The sequence below is a fragment of the Thamnophis elegans genome, chromosome 14 (genome assembly GCF_009769535.1).
Source record: "Thamnophis elegans isolate rThaEle1 chromosome 14, rThaEle1.pri, whole genome shotgun sequence".
NCBI lineage: Eukaryota > Metazoa > Chordata > Lepidosauria > Squamata > Colubridae > Thamnophis > Thamnophis elegans.
The window spans coordinates 21,823,170-21,844,314 of record NC_045554.1 but is presented as its reverse complement, the minus strand read 5'-3'; the positions used below and the strand labels follow the sequence as shown (position 1 = coordinate 21,844,314).

Below are 21,145 nucleotides of genomic sequence, written 5' to 3'. Positions count from 1 at the left end.
CTCCTCTCGCGAGATCCGTTATCTCTCAAAGCGCTTGCGCGAAGTCCTATTTCCCTCCCTCCTAAACCGATTGCGCAGACGCACAGACGCTCGGTCCGTGCCGCGCTCTCGGCCGGATCGAGCATGAATTAAAACGCCCGGGATCGAGCATGGATTAGAACACCAAGGCTATAAAAAGCGGGCTCCGCGTGCGCTTTCCGGGAAGGTGCTTGGGGGCGGGTTCAGTCTTGATTTGGAGCGGGTGACGATGCCTTTTCCCTTAATGGTTTGTGGGAATGTGCGGTTTCGGCTGCCGTCGCCTTATCCCCAGGGAGGTCCTCATAATGCACAGCGCGTGAGTGGTACGTTGTATGTCTCGGAGCACTTCGCTCCCGTTGGAAAGGAATTGCTTAAGTCTTTCTTTGCTGACTCTTGAAACCCAGGATGCCCAGAATTCACGGCCACATTCAGACGTAGCTTGTCTCAATAAAGATTCTTTTGGTGTGGCCGGGTTCGTCCCACGTGGCGACTGGTTGGATTGCTGATGTTTCTGCCGAATGCCCTACTCTGCACGTTGCTTTTGTTTTCTTTAAAAAAGCAGCCCTGAAATGCTGTCCTTTTCAAAATAACTTGCGTGATTTTTGCACTTTTGCAAATGATTTAGGTGGGAAGTGCGGTTGAAACTACCTTTAGCATTATGGACTACGTTGTCCACCTATAAAAAGAGCAAGCTGCATTTTTTGGTACTTTGAAAAAGAAACCCTCCCTTTCAATTTTATGTAACAGGTTCCTGAAGTAGAGTGGATGGCAAGCCTACGACGGGTGGTTGCTGCGACTAGAGCTGATGGATGTTGTTGTGTTGGGTACCAGGAGGGTTGAATGAAAGGGATGCCTCCAAATTCCAGTTCTGCGTTAGAAGCCCCGATATTCTGTTCTTTCACCTCCATTGGCGGGAAGTTGCTGTGAGAAAAGGCAGTGTTGCTATTGCTTGTGAAATGGAAGCCTTTGCTGAATATTCCTCAGTACGCTTTAAACAACGTGCCGTGATTGAATTTTTGACTGCTGAAGGAGTTCCTCCAATTGAAATTCACCGCCAAATGCTTCCTGTTTATGGTGATGATTGTGTGGATGTAAGTACTGTGCGTCGCTGGGCCAAAAAATGTAAAGGTGGTAAACCAGGAAGAACTGATTTATGTGATCAAGAACGCAGTGGAAGACCAGTGACTGCCACCGATCAGTTTCATGTGAAAAGGGTTGATGAACTGATCAAGGACAATCAGCAGATCACTCAAAGAGAGATTGCTGCCAAGCTTGGCATTTCACAGGAACGTGTGGGACACATTATTGATACTCTTCAGTATCGGAAGGTTTGTGCAAGATGGGTTCCTCGCATGCTGACGCCAGAGATGTATGCAGCATATACAGATGGCAAGTGCTATTAAAATTGCCTTTTGCATTTATGGACTGTATTATCCTTCATCCCTAATAAAGGGGTTGTAAATTGAAAGGGAACATTCTTTTAAAATGATGTAGCAAACAGATCTCTGAAATAGAATTCGGTGGCAAGCCTACATCCTGTTCACTACCATGATTGGTACTAACAACTTTCCATGCCCCAGTTCCACCACTTTGCTGGCTATTGGCTAGCAGGTGCTGGACCTTTTAGGGTGTTTTCTGCTTATGTGCAAGTTTCTAAAGTAGTTTTCTCTATCTTGGTTTGCTCAAGAGATAACCTTCGGCTGGGAGTTCTCTCAAGGCTGAATTTGGAATGTTGGTAGTTTGTGTTAGAAACTTTTCAGCTGCTGAAAGAAGCTGCTTTGCTGTGACTTCTTGGTTTTGGGGCACTGTCTGAAAATAATCCTTGGTTTCCTTTGTGGCCTTGGATGAGGTAACTGTGCCCATAGCAAAAAGGAGCATTAAGCTTATTGCCTTAAGCACAGTCTTTAGGCAATAAAACCCAGGCTCCTATATCTCATGAAAATACAACATGGTCGAAATAAGATTCAAAATTAAGATTCAAAATACTAACACATTTTTTCCCAACAGATGCTGCAGAGGAAGATATACTTTGAAGACTTATATGCTGCAAGATCTTAACTTCCTACGTACCACTGGGAGAAGGTGTGTTCTCTTCCACACAGCTATTGGCAGAGACTCAACATTTAGAGAGCCTTGATGTGGCAGTGGTTAAGAGTACAGTACTGCAACTTCTGCTGCATGGCAGCTGCCTGCAGTTTGGCAGTTCAAATCTCACCAGGCTCAAGATCAACTCAGCCTTCCGAGGTCGATAAAATTGAGGACCCAGATTGTTGGTGGCAATGTGCTGACTGTAAATAGCTTAGAGAGGGCTGGAAAGTACTGTGAAGTGGCATAGAAGTCTAAGTGCTATTGCTATTTAGATGTACCAAGCTATTGTGTATATTGATTAGTTGGCAGGGGAATATATATGATTTTATAGACAGGATATATACCTGTTGTAAAATCATTTCCTCCAAAAGAATAAAAATGTATTTGTGAGGAAACTACCATTTGCAAAGTTTTTTTAATTATAAAATAAACATTTTTGTGATGTATATGTTTTGTTTGAGAATTATTTATCTAGTTTCTGAGCTTATGTAATACCCCATGTATGTATACCAAGCAGCTGCCATATCTCACTTTTCTATGAAAGTTAAGAAATAACATTCAATAACAAAGCCTAACTGATGCAAAACTCCATTTCCATTGATTTTCAATTATAAGAATGAGTGGGCCAGAACATTTTTGCCTGGGGGGGGGGGTGATGTGGCTTCATGGAAGATGTCAGCAAAAGATATACAGTTTTCCCCCAATTAAGGGGGGGGTGTTTGTTTGTGCACACATGTGTATACTCACTACTGATTTGAAGGACACCTTGGTGGCTAGTTAGTTGTATCAGAAGCATTCATCTCTATTGGTTAAGTTTGCAAAGTTTTATCGGGATAACCCTGGTTAGCCTTTGGGTGGGTTAGTGCTAGGGTTAAAAACGCAGTTACCCAGAAACCCTGTGATAGAAGGCCAGTCTGACAAGTCAAGCCACAGAATATTTCTAGTTCAGAGTTGAACTGGTGGTTTTTTGCAGAGGTTTCATTCCTCAGTGAAGTAGCCTCAGTGCTAGAAGGGATTAACACTAGATCACAATCAAGCAGTAAGCAATACCCCAATCCAAGAACTATCGAAACTCAGACAAGCAGCTCAGTCAAAGAGCCACCAAGAACCCTCCCACCAATGCTGACGAAGAAAGCCAGTAGCGTATAAAAAGAGAACAAGCTGCTCCTTTGTAGCACTGATGGTGTTACCTAGGTGAGCAATGAGACCTCTCAAGTACCCAGGTATCGGACCTGGGTACTTGAGAGACCGCCTCCTGCCAATTACCTCCCAAAGACCTATTAGATCCCACAGACTAGGCCTCCTCCGAATCCCATCTGCCAGCCAGTGTCGGCTGGCAACTCCCCGGCGGAGGGCTTCTCTGTGGCTGCTCCGGCCCTCTGGAATGATCTCCCCATTGAGATCCGGACCCTCACCTCCCTTCAGGCTTTCCGCAAAGCAACTAAGACCTGGCTGTTCCGGCAGGCCTGGGGCTGTTGAATCTTCCAGCCCTATCCGAGGTTACAACTGTTGCTGTATTTTTAAATTGTTTGCCTTTTTATTTTATTTTGTACCCCCCTTCCCCTTCAGATTGTTAGCCGCCCTGAGTCTCTCGGGAATAGGATGGCATACAAACTAAATAAACAAACATCCGCAAGAAAAGCTCGAGAGATTTCCAGGGACGCCACAAGTCTAAGGTGACCAGACGTCCCGATTTCAGCGTGACAATCATGCTTTATAACAATTTGTCCCGTTTCCCGGCACGTTTTTAAAAAGTCCCGATTTTCTGGCTTCATGTTGAAAGCCCAGTGGATTTGCTTAAGAAATCCTAACCGGGGCAAGACAAAAGACACCCTGTCTAACTAACCTCTCTCTCTGTCTCAGTACTTTCATTGAAGATATTAAAACTTTAAAGCAAGAAAACGGACACACACCCCACCCCTTTTGCTCACTTTTATAAGAAAAAATGACCCATTACCATAGAGCTGCAGGAAATACCTGGCTAGAGAGGGAAGCGACTGTTACTTTCTGGATTTTCCGGAGGGGAGGGGCCCGGAGTTTGGAGGTCTGCTTGTGTGGGGAAAATGGTGGCTCTTCTTTTTTCTTTGAAAAATATTTCCCAGGGACTATTTAACCATTTTAATTTGCTCAGTTCTTTGTATTAACATCTACATCATTCTGGATTGACTTGGAGTATCTGCCTACTGGTAAGTGGGTTTTTTTCTTTTATTTTTTAATGTATTTTAAAATAATATTTATTGTGCATAGGATTTATTAAAATAGTTTTATTCTGTGTGGATTTAAGTTAAGAACTCCCTGTTATTAAGCTTTCCTCAATCTCTGAGTAGATTCCCACCAACTTCAAGATCCCAAGGGCACATCTTGGAAGCTACACCTTTGCTTAGTTTATAGATGATGCCTTTCCTTAAATATGAAAATAAATACATTTATTACATTCATAGAAATGACTCTCAGGGGTGACAACAATCTACTAAAATAATAATATAAAACAGTAATTACAAAAACAGCAGCAACTGTTATGAAAATTATTATTAAAAAATAAAAAAAAATGGAGTTATTAAGTATATTAATTGCAGCAACCACAATACAATATCTCGGTCCTTCTTTTCATTAAACTAGACATACCCAATTCCAAGGAATTAAAAGACACTCCTGGGGAGGAAAGCTATGGCAAATCTAGACAGCATCCTAAAAAGCAAGGTGACCAGATTTTCAGTAAAGAGGGACACCTTTGACTGGGGGTGGGGGCTTGATTAAAAATTTTATACGGAGCAACAAAAATTTTCATACAACGCGAAAATAGTATTGTAATATTTTTTTATTTCAACATAACTACAATTTACAAATATAAATTGTAACTGTTGCCAAACATCCAAATTTTGATCGTGTGACCATGAGGATGCTGCAATGGTTGCTAAGTGTGAAAGTGGTCGCTAAGTGTGAAAAATGGTCATCAGTCACTTTTTTCAATGCCATTGTAACTTTGGTCACTAAGCCCATTATATCACCTTTCTTGCCACAATTCTTAAGTGAATAACTGCAGCTGGTATTTTGTATTTTGGATAGAATCTTTTTTTAAATTTGTCTAAGACAATTTTAAAAAAGGATTCTATCCAAAATAAATTGAAGTGAAACCATTTTTAAAAATTCTATGCACAATACTTTGAAATATATTGTGCACAGAATTTTTAAAAATAGTTTTACTTCAATTTATTCTGTGTGGAATAGTTTGAAATGTTTTACTTCAATTTATTCTGTGTGGATTCTTTTTTTAAATTGTCTTAGACTATTTTAAAAAAGATTCTATCCAAAATACAAAATACCAGCTGCAGTTATTCACTTAAGAACTGTGGCAAGAAAGGTGGTATAGTGACCAAAGTTACAATGGCATTGAAAAAAGTGACTGATGACCATTTTTCACACTTAGCTACCATTTTCACACTTAGCGACCATTTTCACACTTAGCGACCGTTGCAGCATCCTCATGATTTTGATGTTTGGCAACAGTTACAATTTATATTTGTAAATTGTAGTTATGCTGAAATAAAAAAATATTACAATACTATTTTCGCGTTGTATGAAAATTTTTGTTGCTCTGTATAACATTTTTAATCAACCACCCCCCACCCACCCCGCGGTCAAAGGTGTCCCTCTTTACCAATCTGAAAATCTGGTCACCTTACACAAGTCAAACCCTGGAAGAAGCAATAGGAACTCATAAACTATGGGCAAGAAAAAAATGAACGGAAGAGTCGTGAGTGCGCCAGGAATTGGTTCTCCGAATGACAAAGGCCCTGCTCCTCCCGGCGGTGTTGGGGAAGTCGCGCCTCCGCGAAGGGCGAATTGCGAGAGGGACCAGGAAGCTGCGCTTTCGAGCCTCGGTTCACTCCTCTCCACGTTTTCATCCGTCTATGCTTGCTTGCGCCACGGCAACGCGCCGGAAGTAAACGCATTTTTCCCGGAAGCACGTGAGGTCGTCCGGGTGTCCAGGCGAGGGGAGTGGAACCGCGGAGCGACCGAGCCAGGGCTCGAGGATGGCGGTCTCGAGCTCTTCGGCGAACTTGAAAAGCAAGTAAGGAAAGGGAGGCGCTGGGGGAGGGGGGGACACGGGAGCCGCGACTGTTGTCGACGGGGGGGGGGGAGTGCGCCGTCGCCATAACGACCGCGTTGCAGTTTGGGGCCGGTGGCTGGCCCCCGGCTTGGGGACACGCTGTGCTTAGTTGGACCGTGTTTCTGAGCATACGCAGAGGGTTTTTCTCGCCAGAACCGGCTTGCGAAAGAGCCAATGAGAAGGGAGCCCAGGCCGACCGGTGACTGCTCCGGCGCAGCTCGGAAATCCAGGCAGAGTCGGGGTTGCTTAATGCCTGGATGGGAGGCCTCTGGGCGGTCCCAGGACTGTAGCGAGTAGCAGGAGAAAGCGAGGCCTCCCGGAGGAGCAAGGGGCAGAGCGCTCTGCAATGTGGACAAGAAGAGTTCGATCGTCCTGGCTCGGAGAACTTCGTTTGTAGTAGCTCAGCCTCTTCGAAGGCTCCCTCCTTCCTGGCCTGTTAAAGGAGGAGCCGGCTGGCTTCTTGCGACTGCAGATAATCGACCAGCGACTCCCTTTAAGGTGAACCGTCTCCTCCTGTGGAAGGAGGAGACTGAGGTCCACTTGAAGGGGAACGCTGAGGAATTTGAGGATTTTCTGGAAGACAAAATCGCTCAACTTCATTTCCAGTTAGATGTCCGCGTGGTTGCTGGTCTGGTGGAGGCCCCTGGGGCAGGTTCTTGCCCTATTACCTGGGAAGGGTTTGACCCTGTTGCTCCTGAGGAAGTGGAGAGGATCGTAGGGAGTATGCGCATGAACACCTATGTTTTAGACCCATGTCCCTCCGGACTTGTGAAAGCTTTGGTCTGTTTTTGTTGCCATTGGGAGTAGTAATTTAACAAATTTCAGCCATTTTGCTGGTTAAAAAAAAGCAGTCATAAACTCACCCTCTTGGCTTTATCACTTCAGCATAAAGCAGCTGAATGCTGCTACAATCTCATGGTTTTTAGCCATTTTTCAGGAGTAGGTGGCAAAGGCAATCCCACACATCCCACTGATGAGGGTAAGATCACACGTGGGGAAGAAAAGTGCAGGGTGGGCTGCATTGATGTAGGTAGTATGATTCTTTGCATTTGAGCTTTATCAATCAAATTAAAAGAATAAACTTTCACTGCTACTTGGTTTCTGCTTCATGGTAACTCTGCTCTGTTCACATGATACAGTAAAATCTCACTTTTTTCATTGTTGGTGTGTCTCTGATAATCTTTCAGTTATGCTGTGTTCAGGAAAATTGAGTCTTTCTACACAGGAGGACCCATTCAGGTAATAGTCAACAGAAATTTACCTTTACTATGACTTGCATTTAATATGTATGACCATCATTTGTTGAAAAACCTACTGTGCTCTCTGTTTTTGACCTAGGTTACTCAAGCTGGGGATTATATGTTTTGTGCTTGTGGGAGCAAGGTCAATATAGTGGACATTGAAACAGGAGATATCATACACAGTATTGAACAGGTACTAAGACATGCCCACTCCCCCAAAAAGCACCTGTCCTGTGAAGATGTATATGATGTAGACACTAACAATGCAGTTGAGCCTCCAAACCTTTCTTTTGTCATGAATTCAAAAGGTCGCTTTATGGGAGTATCTTTTTTTCCAGCTTCACCATTCTGTTTATATTCTGGAAATGATAGCACAGTATTGGAAGTTGTAATTGCTGAGAAAATCTTACTATTATGCAGTTAGACAATTGAACAGTCCAGGTAAACAAATGTGACACTGGAATGGGATCATCAAAAGGGGGAAAGGAAAGTGGTGTTGAGGTATAAATGGCTTAAGTAGATTACTGAGTTACTAGAATAATTTACGCTACATAGTTATCAAAAATATTTACATTTATATATTCTGATTGAAGAAATATTCACTGTAGGTAGCACAAGCATAAATATAAAACAAATCAACAATAATTTATGAATTGTTATCCATTATCAATTAGCTTAATAGACATAATACTTGAAGGCACAGTTACTGTTTAATTAGAAGAATGATGCAAATAAATCATCTGATAGTTGTTCTTCCTCTCTTTGTTTCAGGATGATGAAACCGAGATTACGGTATTTGCCCTCAGCGATGATGATGAGGTAGAGGACCGCAGGGCTGCTGGGGATTCTTCTAGCACTGGGGCAGGAAGCAGGTCCCATAATACTAATGCATGCATCGTGCAAAGCCAGCTTGCTTCCAGGGGATATTGCGACAGCCACACTGGAAGGATTTCACATTCCATATACCCCAAGGGACAACAGGCTGGGCTCTTCCTGATTTACACATGCTTCTTCCAATGTTTAAAAATATAAAATCACACTATTATTTAAAAATATGTTTAGACAAAAACTTCATACTGAGGAAAAAATGAAAATAAATTAAGCATCTCATCAGTTGATATTTTGTACTATGTCACTTGAATTGCTTCAGCTGTTATCAAGAATATGTTTTTTGTAGCATGAAGGGGTTGATTTTGTTTTTTTATTATTAACAAAGCTGAAACTCATTTAAAATTTCATTTGAGAAATGAAAATGTACCGTATTTTTCTTCTGTTGCATTAGATTTTGGTAACAGGAAGCCAAGCACTTCTGCTGAAGCAATGGGACTGGCTGGGAAATAAGTGCACACGGACATGGAAGGCTGTCCATACAGCTCCTGTGGCCAGTATGACCTTTGACCCCTCTTCCACTTTGTTAGCCACAGGTATGGCCTGAGGTTGAGCAGACAACTGCAATCAGAGCAAGTCCCCTGCCTTTCTGGCAGGGAGGAGGGGATCTCTGGGGGAGGCTCAGCTCCTGAGTCCTTGCTTTCTTTGCAGCTAAACCTCGGAGGCTGCTCAGGACTGGTCTGACTTCTTTGCCACTTCTCTTCCTTGCTCCTTCCAGGTGGCTGTGATAGCACCATCAAGATCTGGGACATTCCCCGGCAGTACTGCACACACAACCTGAAAGGCTCTTCTGGAGTTGTTCAGTAAGGATTCCCTCTTTGCAGTGGGGAAGTTTAGTCTGAAGAATTTAGAAATGCTTAATAAATGGATGGAAATTCTTTTTTATTTCTCTGTGTCACCTGGCTACTTGCAGTAAATGTAATGACACTCCTGTTCTGCTGTTTTCATTATTTTATAAATGCATTTGCAGACACAAATTTTACAAACGCATTTACAGACACAGATACCCCTGATGCCTTCTGCTGTCTTTCCTCTCGTGTGAAAATCATTTCAAGAGTGAATGTAAATCAATTCTGCTATGCAGGGTGATGCTGTCATTGCTCTGGGTGTTTCTTCATACAGGAAATCAGGTTTCTTTTGGGAACTTAGTGAGTGTGTTGTGAAGAAGAGGAAGCTGAGAGGAAAGCAAAGATGTACATTTTGGTTAACTCTCAAGTGGAATGAGTGAGGGGAGACAATTCATCTTAGCTTCACATCTTTCTTACTTCTGAAAACCTAGCTCCATTCACAGAGTAGCCCTCCTGTTCCTCCCCAGCCACTTCCATGAGGGCAGCTTAAATACAAGATAGAATGTCTTGAATGTAAAGCATTGTATAGCCAAATCTCTGTTTTTCCATTTATTTATTTGATATTCTGCCTTTAATTTTTACAGCTCAAGGTGATGTACTTAATTCTTCTTCGTCTCTCCCTCCTATTTTGCCCACAACATGCGTGATGGGTTGGGCTGAGAAAGTGACCGGCTCAAAGTCATCCATTCCATTCCCATCCCAAGGGAGGAATAAAACTCATAGTAACCCAGTTTCTAGTCTGGCACCTTAACCACTAAGCCAGCTGGCTCTTTTCCACATGGGAAACCATTTTAGACCTTGTGCAAGTGACTAGGAGAAAGAGTTGTGTTTGCTACCCTTGAAGAGAAAGAACTTTTCTGGTTTGTCTCTTTGCCAGCCTTGTCAAGTTCCACCCGGACATCTCTCAGCCTCAGCTGTTCTCCTCCTCTATGGACAATAGCATCCGGCTTTGGGACCTGAAGTCCAGCCAATGTGTCAGCCAGCTGGACAACCACTACAGCTTAGTCACCTCACTTTCATTCTGCCCAGACAATGAGACCCTCATCAGGTGAGATTCCTGGCAGACTGCCTTGCCCCTTTCTTGAAAAGGGTCAGTTTGGTTGCCTTTTGGCATTCAAGCAGCCTTGCATAGGAATGTACTTCTCATTTCTGCAATGGCTTGTAACATTTCCTGTTGGCTGGTTATTCCCCTTTCACCATCAGGGTCTAGGTAATATGCTGTGATACAAAATCAGTTAAATGGTTTCGCACAGGAAATGCTGTCTTTGAAGGCAGGAGAAAGTGAAATGCAGCCTCTGCTAAAATTGAGCAAAAGCAAATATACAGCAAATGGAATTAAAACAAAATAAAATTGCATGCTTTTACAGGAATAGAACACATAAAGGATTTCAATTTTGAGTTATGCTTAGGCAGCAATATAAGGTGCCTGATCGATCCCTCAATCCCTCTTGAGTGTCTTGTCGTGAAATACAGTATGGACATTGTGGTAGTTCTACATGCTCAGTGAGACTTTCAAAATGCAGCATAGACACTATTTTGCTCTTAAATTTATTAACTGCATCCAGTTTCCTACTTGCAAATGTATGGTAATGATCTTGTGGGTGGTTTTGCACAACTCATGGACTAGATTGATTACTTATGGCTCAGCACTTGCGAAAAGCCAGCTCTTATCTCAGAATAGTCTGTACCAATGTATTCTGCAAACCATAATATGGTTTCTTGCTTAGACAGAAGGTGTTGTGTTCATTCAGGTGTGTCGAGTTTACAGTCTGTGTTTTCATTGCAGTTCTGGCCGTGATAAGATTTGCACCGTATGGGATCTGAAAGCCAAAAAGGTCAAAAGCACCATCCCTGTCTATGAGGTGAAGTACCTTCTAATTTTTGCCTGAATCAATTATATTGAGCTTCCATAGAAACTGTTTGTCCATCAGTCCCAAAAGAAAAACCCTTGATCTCAATTGCATATTAATCTTTAAAAGGCTCAGAATCCAAAATGTTGTAGCTTTTTTTGCGAATCCACTAAGCAGGTCCTTTTTTGTCTACATTTCCAACTTCCACAAGGTGCCTGGAGTACCAGTGGGCATCTCATAGTCTCTCCTTTCTCTAGAAAAACAGCACAGGCCAGAATTTGCCCACTGACTGCTAACCTCTGCTACAATGCCGCCTCAGCTTCTTCAGGGACCCAGAGGCTGATCTGCTACATTTTAAATGAAGAAATCAATACACTTGAGTTTCCTGGCTTCATCCCTTCTGGAAGTCCTCTATCCCACTTTCTTCCTGGAAAGGTTGAGCAGAGGAGAGTTCTGGCACCCACTGGGTGCTCTTATTTGTGGGACCATAGATCAGTGGCTGAGCTCTGATGGATATACCCCTTCCTTCTCCTCAGTCCCACCCAAAGGGCCTTATTCAGTATCTAAATAGATTATTTGTTCCCAGTCTACATAGGTTCCCAGGCAAACTTTGACAATAGTAATGTGTTCAACTTTTGTGAACTTCAGCGCACTCCGTTAGCAATATATGCTCTCTGATACCCTTGCTGATCACTGTTCCTCACGTTGGCTTCTTCTTCCATCTTAGACCATTGAATCTGTAGTCTTATTACCACAAGAACTGGATTTATCGAACTTGGGTGTGACTAAATCCAGCACTCACTTTCTCACTGCCGGTAGCAAAGGTGAGTCAAGCTTTTATGATGGGCTCCTCATTCAAGTAGTGGGGGATGAGCCTTCTGTCTCAGCTGCCTATGAAGACTAAAGCTGAGCGCTTGCATGCGGGGTGGTGGTGGTGGTGGTGGTGGTAGGTATTCCATCGAAGGATGGCTGGATGGGGATGGGCAGGCATTGGTCTGAAGTAGATCCCCAATGATCCATTTTCATGATAGGGCAATATTTTGTTATTTGGAGGGGGTGCAAGAAATGAAGGGCTTTGGGAAAAGCTTTAAAAGATTCAAGGCAGCCATTCCACCTCTCACAAATTTTGAAACCCAAGAAAAAGAGATGATTTTTAAGGGACAAAATGGGACCCTTAAACTCAGAATTATAAGACCCTCAATGTCTCCAAATCCAGCCCCCTGCAGGCCTCCTTCACAGTCATTTTGGGTTTATTTAAATGTGCACCATTCTCTGGGAGTAGGGAGGTGTCTGGGCTTCCAATTTTGCCAACTCTCGGAGTTATTGGATGACAGGCGATTTGTGTGCTGTACTTTAGGGGTCCTCCGGGTGTGGGATGCATCCACAGCTACCTGCGTACATAGCCAGTCCCTGCCTCACCTGCCAGCAGAGCCTAAAGTGGACATGATTGGACAACACAGCCTCATTCATTGCAGTCTAGTGCCAATCAAAAGTGAATTGGTGTCTGTGAATGTTGACCGCAATATCTGCTTGTATGATGCACAGACGCTTGAGCTCAAGAAACAGGTACCCAATTTTATCACTTTCCAAGGAAGCAAAGCAGCAGACAACATGGTGGAGGGGAAAGGCATGCAACTTTCTATTGGCCTTTAGAAGTATTTTTATGTGGGCCACTATGTTATCACCAAATGGTTTTATGAACATAACAATGGGGTGTGGCATCTGCAGATACTATGATGTTCAAACCCCCATCTCCCAGATTGCATACATAGGACCCCACAGCTAAATAGAAACAGGGTGTCACCTTATTAAAGACATGAGTAGCAAATAAATTGAATAAATAAGTAATTAAATAAGAAATAAGAACCAAAGAATCTGTCAACTGCAAAAAACCTGAATGTAGGAAGAAAAGAAACCAGAGGAGAAAGTCTTGTCCCCTTTGGAAGAGGGTACGAAAGCTCTGTTCTGGCCTAGGCAGGCTGGCCAAGCTTAGGACTGCTGAAATCAGTGGGAATCCTGTTAATCAGCTTGGTGCCAGTCTACAGCATTGCCAGAGTACAAGAAGAATCACAGGTATGGATGGATGAAATTCTGTGAACTCAGCAAAACTTGTAAGACATGAGCATAACAGAAATGTTTAGTTAATTTGAAATCTTCAAATTTCATCATTGCTCAAAATCAAATACAATTCCTTGCAAGAACTGATGGTTGTGGGAAATGTTTACTTTTTTAAATTTTTAAAAAACACTGTTTCTTAATTTCTCACCTAGTTTTCAGGTTATAATGGAGAAGTGTTGGATGTCCGGTTCCTGGGTCCAAAGGACTCACATTTAGTTGTGGCGACCAATAGTCCCCAGCTAAAAGTATTTGAGTTGTCATCTTCAAACTGTCAGATTCTGCCAGGCCATTCAGGTGAGTGATGGGAAACACTGGCAGTTTCCATCTTTGACCTTTGCAGTGCGATGAGTGGGCCGCTCTATGTTTTGGTGGATGGAGAAAGAAATCAGCTCTGTTCTTAACTTTCCTGGTCCCGCAAGATGTACGTCCTTAAGAGACGGGATTGCAACATTCCTGCTTCCCCACTCTGGTGGGTCAGGTAGACATAAGCGGTGGGGGAGGGGGCAACCTGGTCTCGTACCATGTAGGCATGAAGTGACAATCAGCACCCCGAATTGCACCCAGAAACAAATTGGCAGCCAATGCAACTCCCACATTGGGAGCTACACATAATGTGTCCAAATACAACATGGACAGATTCTCAAATGAGAACTCTGATTTGTTCTAAGATCCATTTATTCATTTTCTTGGCTATCTGTGGTATTCTCAGGAGTCTTCTCCAACACCAGAATTCATCTCTACTTGATCTGAGATAGTTTAAATACAATCTCAGATTAACATGATATATCACACTGTCATCATTTATTTTACCCCCCCCAAAAAAAAAGCCAAAATGGAGAAGCCATGTGTGAAGAACAAAGTGCACCTTATGATTCAATAGCTTGTAGAACCATCTTTAGCAACAATAACTTGTTTTTATCAGTCTCTCAGATCACTGTGGAGGCATTTTGGCCCCCTCTTTCCTTTGCTTCAATTCATTGAGATTTGTAGGCCTTTGTTTATGCACCCAGCGTCTCCCAGGCTTTGGCCTCACACTTGATTCTAGAACATTTCAGTATGCAAAGAGGTTCATGATTAATTCAATGCCTCCAAGGTGCCCCGGGTCCTGTGGCTGCAAAACAAGCCTAAATCGTGTGTCTTCAGGTACCGTGCTTGGCAGTTGGTATGAGATGTTTGTGCTCCTTGTGTGTGTTTGGCTTTCAACACACATGATCCTGTGCATTGTGGCCAAAGGCCTCGTCTGTCCAAAGGAGAGTGTTCCAGGAGTCGTGATTTGTTCAGATGTAGCTCTGCAAACTGAAGCCATGCTGTCATGTTCTTTTTCAAGAGAGGAAGCTTTCTTTCTGGTGTCCCTTCCAAACAAACCATACTTATTCAGACTTTTTGTAATTGTACTGTTGTGGACTTTAACATTTAACTTGCTAACAGAGGCCTGTAGAATCCAAGATGTAGTTCTTGGGGTTTTTGCAATTTCTCTGAGCGTTGGATGGTCTGACTTTGGGGTTACTGGGACATCCACTCCTGGAAGACTGGCATTGCCTTGAATGTTTTCCCTTGGTGAATAATCTTCCTCTCTGGAGAACGATGGACTTTAAATTATCTGGAAATGGTCTTTATAACCCTTCCCAGATTGATGGGCAGCACCAATTGCTTCTCTGGAAACCTTTTCTGATGTCTTCCCTCTTTGGCATTGTGTGAACACGCAACTCAATGCTGGAGACCAGCAAGCGCCTAAAAGTTTGGCTTTTGTAGAGGTTGTCCCAATTGCTGATGCTCAGTTGATCAAGGGCCCCAGATTAGCAGCTCCTGGCTGCTATGTAGCCTCCACGTACCTATGGAAGTAGTCAGGGTGGACTTAAGTTTTCCACACAGGGCTTCTCCACTTTCTTTTTGTCAAATAAATGATGCCCTGTGTTGTTCTTCATCTGATGCTGAATTCACCTGTTTTAAAGAACTGCTGAGGACCAGATGATTTGTACCATGTCCTGAGATATAAAACCTTAGGACCGTATACATACATACATACATACATACATACATACATACATACATACATACATACACCAATGCTTTATTTAAATATATTTCTGTTTGTATGTATTATGTGTTGTATATTACTGTTGTATTAAGTCTTATATATCAATGACCTCTGTAGATGCCATATGCTAAATTACACCCCCCCACACACACTTTTTCGGATTTGTTTCCATTTCAGAAACTACTATGTTTGCTGCCAAATATCTCCAGGGTTAGTGAAGAAGAATTTGCAAGCATCCCATGACTTCTTGAAAACTTAACAAATAACTAGGACCAGGAAGTTGTTAGTCCAATTACAACAATTATCTGAACATTTGCTGAATACCAATATGAAATGATTGCTCAAAAGCTGTGTTTTCTCTTGTGTTTACTCATGTGATTTAATCATCCTCCACAACTTTCTTGCAGATATTGTTCTTGCCTTGGACGTCTTCCGAAAGGGGAGGTTATTTGCTAGCTGTTCAAAGGTATCAAGCATTTTAATTTTTAATTCATTTCAGAAGTAACAGGAATATTAGAGTTTGAACTAGGAACTTCATGCATGGTAGCTGTTGGGATGTAAGCAAATTTAGCAACTGGAAGACATTTCACATGTCTTGTTAAGCTGAAAGTTTTCAAACTGTTCTTCGTGACTTCTTTGGAAATCGTGAACAAAATTCTGAGAGTTGCATTCAAAACTCATTGGAAAATCCATCTTGTTTGTCCTTCCCCTTTTTGAAGGAGAGCAAACTCAGCAATAGGGGGGTCCCTGAGGACAGCACTTTTTTGGGGGGGGGATTTGCCCTATAATTGCCATGTGGGTTAGTGTTCCCCCCCCCAGCGTCCTTCCCCCCTCCGCAACTACGGCTTGGCAGCTGTTCAGAATTGTAGCTGACCTGCACGTAGCCGTTTACGACCTGGTTTAAAAGTTCAAATCCACTCCCCCCATGCGGTCATGTGATTGCAGTTGGGGCACTTGGTCTGCCTTTATGGCTGTTTACAGCATCCCAGGGTCCCATGACTAGTTTTCAGGCTATCTGGCTGGAAATCAGCATTTATATTTCCATTTTTAAAAAATGCCCCTTGGGTAGCATAGTTTTTTTTTAATAACTTCTGCTCTGGCTGAATAGGTGCAGCGTTTGGCTAACAACCACCACTGAAAAGATTTCCTCATAAAATGGGGGCCAAGCATTTGAGAACTGGCTTAACAACTGCCATGATCACAATTCGGGGCCCAGTTGTGGTCATAGACTGAGAGCTACCTACTAGCATATTTCAGATGTGCCTTCTGCACTAATATTGAATTAATGACACTTAATTAATGTTAATATATATTGCTAGTCCATGTGTGAGATGCCGTGCGCTAAATAAGGAAATGGCACTTCATCTAGAGTTTAACTCGGGAGTTGAGAAATATATAATGACATATGTAAATAAATTATTTCCTGTTTGCTGTAGATTTAGATTAAGGGCAACATGCATACAGAGATAACTCTGGCAGTAAAGTTGTTTGGAAAGCATTTGAAGCACTGCCAAACTTTGCCACCCTCCACCTGAGTATTTGAACATCCTGCTGCCTGGAGAGTTCCTGCCCTCTACTGCAGGAAATAAATCCCTTTATTTTTTTCGAGGGGCTCCCTATGCCTATGGATTTGTTAGTTTACTTAGGACTTACTGATTTATGGGAGATTATAAGTACAAAAGATTCTCTTAGTGTAGAACAGTAATATAAACGGAGATCAGAGAGCAAAGGAAAATGTTGATATGATGAAATAAACAAAAATCAAAAGGCTGATATTAATGATCTGTGAAAAAGGGAAGGGAACCCCTGAGCCATGTTTAAAAGCCCAACTCTGGTAGAGGCAGGCTGGAGGAAGATAGGTATTTTGAGACTTCCCTCTCACTTCAGCAAGGCCCTGCTGTTCAGGGGAGTGATTACTACACGTGCTCAGTGCCCCAAAGGAAAACGGGTTGGGAATTAAAGGAGCAGAGTAGCACCACTGATTTTGATGGTTTGGTGGGGAAAGGAGGAGGTTTCTTTCCAGGATACAGAGCCAAAGAGGCAGATGAGGTAGAGAAGCCAGCTAAAAAGAGCCGTGGATTGGAGCCTAAAGCTTGAGGTCACTGAGGATGAGATGATGTGGTGACAACAGTGGCATTTATCATAATGAACAATGATCACATCAGAGTAACGATAGTGCCAACATCCCAAAAGGGACTCAGCTTAGTACTTCCATTGTAATGGCACATGAAGGTATATAAGTTATGTTTTTGGCATTGCATTGTTATGACACTCATTTTGCTATTCCTCCCGCCCCCCCCCCCTTGCAAACGCTACTAAGGTGTTGGTGTGGGCTTGGAGATCAGAGTACATTGGAGACTTGCTTCTGTTACCAAGCTGTAAGCAACTTCTTCCATAACCAGTTAGGATCTCAGTGTGATCTTTTCAAGCCTTTTCTGACATTCAGAACAAAACAAAGGACCTCTTTTGCTTTCAGGATAAGACCTTCCGGATTTGGCAAATGACAGAAGATGGCCAGGTGTCATGTGTGGCTCAAGGGCAGGGCCACACCCATCAAGTGGGTGCCCTTGCCTGCTCCAAGTAAGAGAAGTATTTCCTCCCCCTCCCCTGCTTTTGAGGACAGTCCCTTGTGCACGATGGTTGTGATACCTGGTACCCTTTTTTTCCCTCAGGATGGGGTGAGGGCACAGGTCATGTGGCAGGTGGCCACACTTTTTTAATTCAAGGAAGCTGCTTCGCATTGTGATGAGGGTTGGGATAGTTATTCATCCATGCTAATGATCCCAAACTATCAAGAGTTCAATACTTTGCAAATGTCCGGAAAGTGATAGTACCTTCTCCTTTGACACCACCTATGTTTCTATCCCCTGATTCTTAAACAGAGTCTCCCACTAGAATAGACTTGGCTCTTTCATCTAGGCGTTTGGGAGAAGACAAGAAGTCAGCATGGCTGGTCTAGGGAGGAGAAGGACCAGGGGAGCAGGAGAGCAGTTTTCTAATATTTGAGGGGGGGGGGGGGTTCAAGCTATTAGCAATAGCAATAGCAGTTAGACTTATATACCGCTTCATAGGGCTTTCAGCCCTCTCTAAGCGGTTTACAGAGTCAGCATATCGCCCCCACAGTCTGGGTCCTCATTTTACCCACCTCGGAAGGATGGAAGGCTGAGTCAACCTTGAGCCGGTGAGATTTGAACCGCCGAACTGCAGCTTAGCAGTCAGCTGAAGTGGCTGCAGTACTGCACTCTAACCACTGCACCACCTCGGCTCCTTATTCTCCCAAGCAGCCGAAGGCCAGGCAAGGAACAATAGATGGAAGCTGAACAAGGAGAGATTCAGCCTGGAAATAAGGAGAAACTTTCTGACAGTGGGAAAAATCAACCCTGGAACAGAAGTTGTGGAAGCTTCATCCCTGGAAGCTTTCAAGAAGAGGCTGGGCTGCCATTGGTCAGGAATGGTGTAAGGCAGGGATGGCTAACCTTTTTGTCGCCGCATACAATAATGCAATGTGCATGCTACAAATGCATTATGGAAGCCCTCCTCGTTGTGACTCCTTTTCAACTCCTGCGCTGCAAGTGAACCAGCTGCTTCTCTGAGCTGGCTTCAGGCCCAGGAAACCAGCTGTTGAAAGCTATGAGATTCTTGGCAGAAAGCATGTGCACCAGGTGCAGTAAGAGGGGCCTGCAGTTACTCCTCAAGGTGTGTGCTGTGCACCTGAAATCTTCTCGGGCGATACTTCAAGGCAGAAATAGATACATCAAGCTTCTTCATTTTGAGGTGATGCCAGGACATTATTGAAATTCTTTGGGTGGCTTCCTTTTGAAGTCTAAAATGTGTCTGTTTACAAAAGCAGTCCCTGTTTTGACAAGTCATGGGGAGGAAATTTCAATTACAATACATAGCAATGCTTCCAAAGCTATTTTTAAAAAATCTGGAAGGACAGAATTTTTTGTCAGTGACAACAAGTTGCATTTATTTGGTGTATTTATTTGGTCAAGGTTCCAGCCAGGCACATTAATTCACGTCAAGTCAGGAAACAAACACCAGAAGAACTACCTGTAGTGGCTATGTGTGTGCGTGTGTGGGCGCGCTTGTTATTTGGAAAGTGCTCATCTCACTCAGAGTGACTCTGGACAGTGTGCATTTAAACCAAAAAAACATCCATATGAATGATATGTCCCATCAAGAGGCACATAGGAAGGTTACAGATGGTAGTCACGTGGCCCCAAGACAGGGCAACTGCCATAAACAATGATTTGATCACATGACCATGAGGGTGCAATTGTCGTAAATGTGGAAAACGCTCATAGATCACATTTCTCAGTGCCGTTATAAGTTTGAACGATAAATAAATGGTTGTAATTTGAGGACTGCCTGTAAAAACTTGTTTCTACCGGATGTATCTCCCTCTCCTCTTGGAATGACCCTGTAGAGGAGGGGTCGATTTGTGGCCATATTTAGAACATGAGTGTGATAGAGGCACACTGTCAACTTTGCTATCCCAAAAGAGCTACTATGAAGGGGCATGGCCAGTCACCTGGCACCCATTGACTAAAAGACAAACAAATCACTATTCCGGGGCTCCTTTGTGGTGCCTAAATTTCTGTAAATATTAGTAACCATTTATTGTACTTGGAGCATACCCGTCTCCTAGATAAGTTGCCTGGTGTATGTTAAAAGGGTAAAAGGCCAGGTTAGAAGGGAGGAGCAGAAGGGGGCAGTAATGAGCAACCTTCCAGATATGACATTTCTTTGATTATTGGAATAAACAAAGGTAGAGTATAAATTGGACTATAAAATAAAATAGCAGCTATTTTGTGAGAGTGCTTACAGTGGGCTCCCTAAATGCCACTCCATGTGGCCCTCAACAGCTTCCCTGCTCTGGCTTCTCACTTCAGTGTAGCACACTGATCCTGTGAGCCTCTAGAGCAGCGCTTGTCAACCTTGGCAATTTGAAGGTGTATGGACTTCAACTCCCAGAATTATCCTCCCAGCAAATTGTCCAGAAAGCTGGCTGCAGAATTCTGAGAGTTGGGAATCCACACATTTTTAAGTTGCCAAGGTTGAGAAACGATGCTCTAGAGATTATTCCCAGCAACTTCAACCAAATGGTTAAATGTAACTTCTTATGAAATCTACCTGCACACTTTTGCTGAGGGAGAGTGACAGCCAGCATCCAAGCACTTTCTGTTGAATAAGATGATAACCTCTGGGATCTTGGAGGAATTTTGACAACCTTCAGAATGGCAAATTTTAGAAGGTAGACTTATTGCTAAGAATTCTGGCAGTTGGTCATCCTGGGAAGCTGGACCTTGTCCCTGGAATTTGTAGTTGACAAGCAGTGCTCTAAATCTGGGTTTCGCCCTCCAGCATGGGCAGTGCTGCCACCAAATGTTTTCTTTAGGGGGCTTCAGGAGAGCTCTATGTGTCCCGTTCAATTTGGCATTTAATCATTGTAGCAATATTCAGTCCTAATCATTAGAGTGTTGGGTGCTTTAATGTATTTGCCCTGCCTCATTTTAACATAAACCCCCCAGAGAGTTTTAAGGAAAAGTAGTATAAAACAACAAAAACAATGAGGATCACCATCACCATCTAGATCATTCTTTTTCTACCTGCTTTGTCTTTTTTCCAGAACAAAAGAGAATTTTCTGATCACAGCCAGCCAAGATCACACAATCAAAGTGTGGCTTCTTCCTAAATTTCCTACCGTCAATGAAAAAGAGAACCAGATCGTGATGTTACAAGCCACAAAAACAGAAGTGGCACATGATAAGGTAATACATTCAGAAGATCTGAAAAGCTGGGATTGGATGTGGATGCTGGGGGAGGTGGTTTTTGTTTGTGTGTGTAAGTGTATGTATGCCTTCAAGTCAGACTCGACTCTAGCCACTGCCTGACAAGGCCCTGTAGGTTTTTGGCCACATTTCTGCCATGATTTGCTATTG

The 21,145-nt window shown here is 43.0% G+C and overlaps 2 protein-coding genes and 1 non-coding gene across 6 annotated transcripts in view; all 3 read left to right on the top strand.

Moving 5' to 3' along the window:
• The first annotated feature begins 82 nt into the window (after window positions 1-82).
• On the top strand, window positions 83-2,244 carry LOC116517623. 3 transcript variants are annotated; one of them, XR_004256480.1, is made up of 3 exons: window positions 83-341; window positions 766-1,109; window positions 2,026-2,244. XR_004256480.1 is itself a non-coding variant. In XM_032230688.1 (3 exons), exons 2-3 carry the CDS (start codon window positions 828-830, stop codon window positions 2,049-2,051), a joined length of 606 nt encoding a protein of 201 aa, XP_032086579.1. In that variant the 5' UTR covers window positions 83-334; window positions 766-827; the 3' UTR covers window positions 2,052-2,244. The 3 variants fall into 3 exon arrangements, 2 of the variants coding, with proteins under 2 accessions (XP_032086579.1, XP_032086578.1); XM_032230688.1 differs by having other exon boundaries at window positions 83-334; window positions 766-1,407; XM_032230687.1 differs by having other exon boundaries at window positions 766-1,407.
• LOC116518197 lies at window positions 1,823-1,952 on the top strand. The gene has a single exon (XR_004256522.1). It is a non-coding gene; the product is annotated as a small nucleolar RNA ACA64 (small nucleolar RNA).
• Window positions 2,245-6,042: 3,798 nt separating the features above from the next.
• The window catches only part of TBL3 (transducin beta like 3), a 49,338-nt gene continuing 34,235 nt past the window's right edge, over window positions 6,043-21,145 (top strand). Inside the window, exons 1-14 of one of the 2 annotated variants that reach the window (XM_032230709.1) lie at window positions 6,043-6,178; window positions 7,405-7,456; window positions 7,556-7,651; window positions 8,230-8,277; window positions 8,741-8,882; window positions 9,065-9,149; window positions 10,072-10,242; window positions 10,981-11,056; window positions 11,772-11,868; window positions 12,402-12,610; window positions 13,315-13,456; window positions 15,608-15,666; window positions 17,677-17,780; window positions 20,833-20,974. In XM_032230709.1, the coding sequence (XP_032086600.1) occupies window positions 6,141-6,178; window positions 7,405-7,456; window positions 7,556-7,651; window positions 8,230-8,277; window positions 8,741-8,882; window positions 9,065-9,149; window positions 10,072-10,242; window positions 10,981-11,056; window positions 11,772-11,868; window positions 12,402-12,610; window positions 13,315-13,456; window positions 15,608-15,666; window positions 17,677-17,780; window positions 20,833-20,974 (1,461 nt within the window). In that variant the 5' untranslated portion in view covers window positions 6,043-6,140. The remainder of the gene's footprint in view (window positions 6,179-7,404; window positions 7,457-7,555; window positions 7,652-8,229; window positions 8,278-8,740; window positions 8,883-9,064; window positions 9,150-10,071; window positions 10,243-10,980; window positions 11,057-11,771; window positions 11,869-12,401; window positions 12,611-13,314; window positions 13,457-15,607; window positions 15,667-17,676; window positions 17,781-20,832; window positions 20,975-21,145) is intronic. The other variant, XM_032230708.1, reaches the window with a different exon arrangement.

Bases quoted from the DNA above. Each gene is read 5' to 3' on its own strand.
- LOC116517623 (XM_032230688.1), top strand. From the start codon at position 828: ATGTTGTTGTGTTGGGTACCAGGAGGGTTGAATGAAAGGGATGCCTCC. The intron at 1,408-2,025 runs GCAAGTGCTATT...TTTTCCCAACAG, and splicing joins GTATGCAGCATATACAGATG to ATGCTGCAGAGGAAGATATA.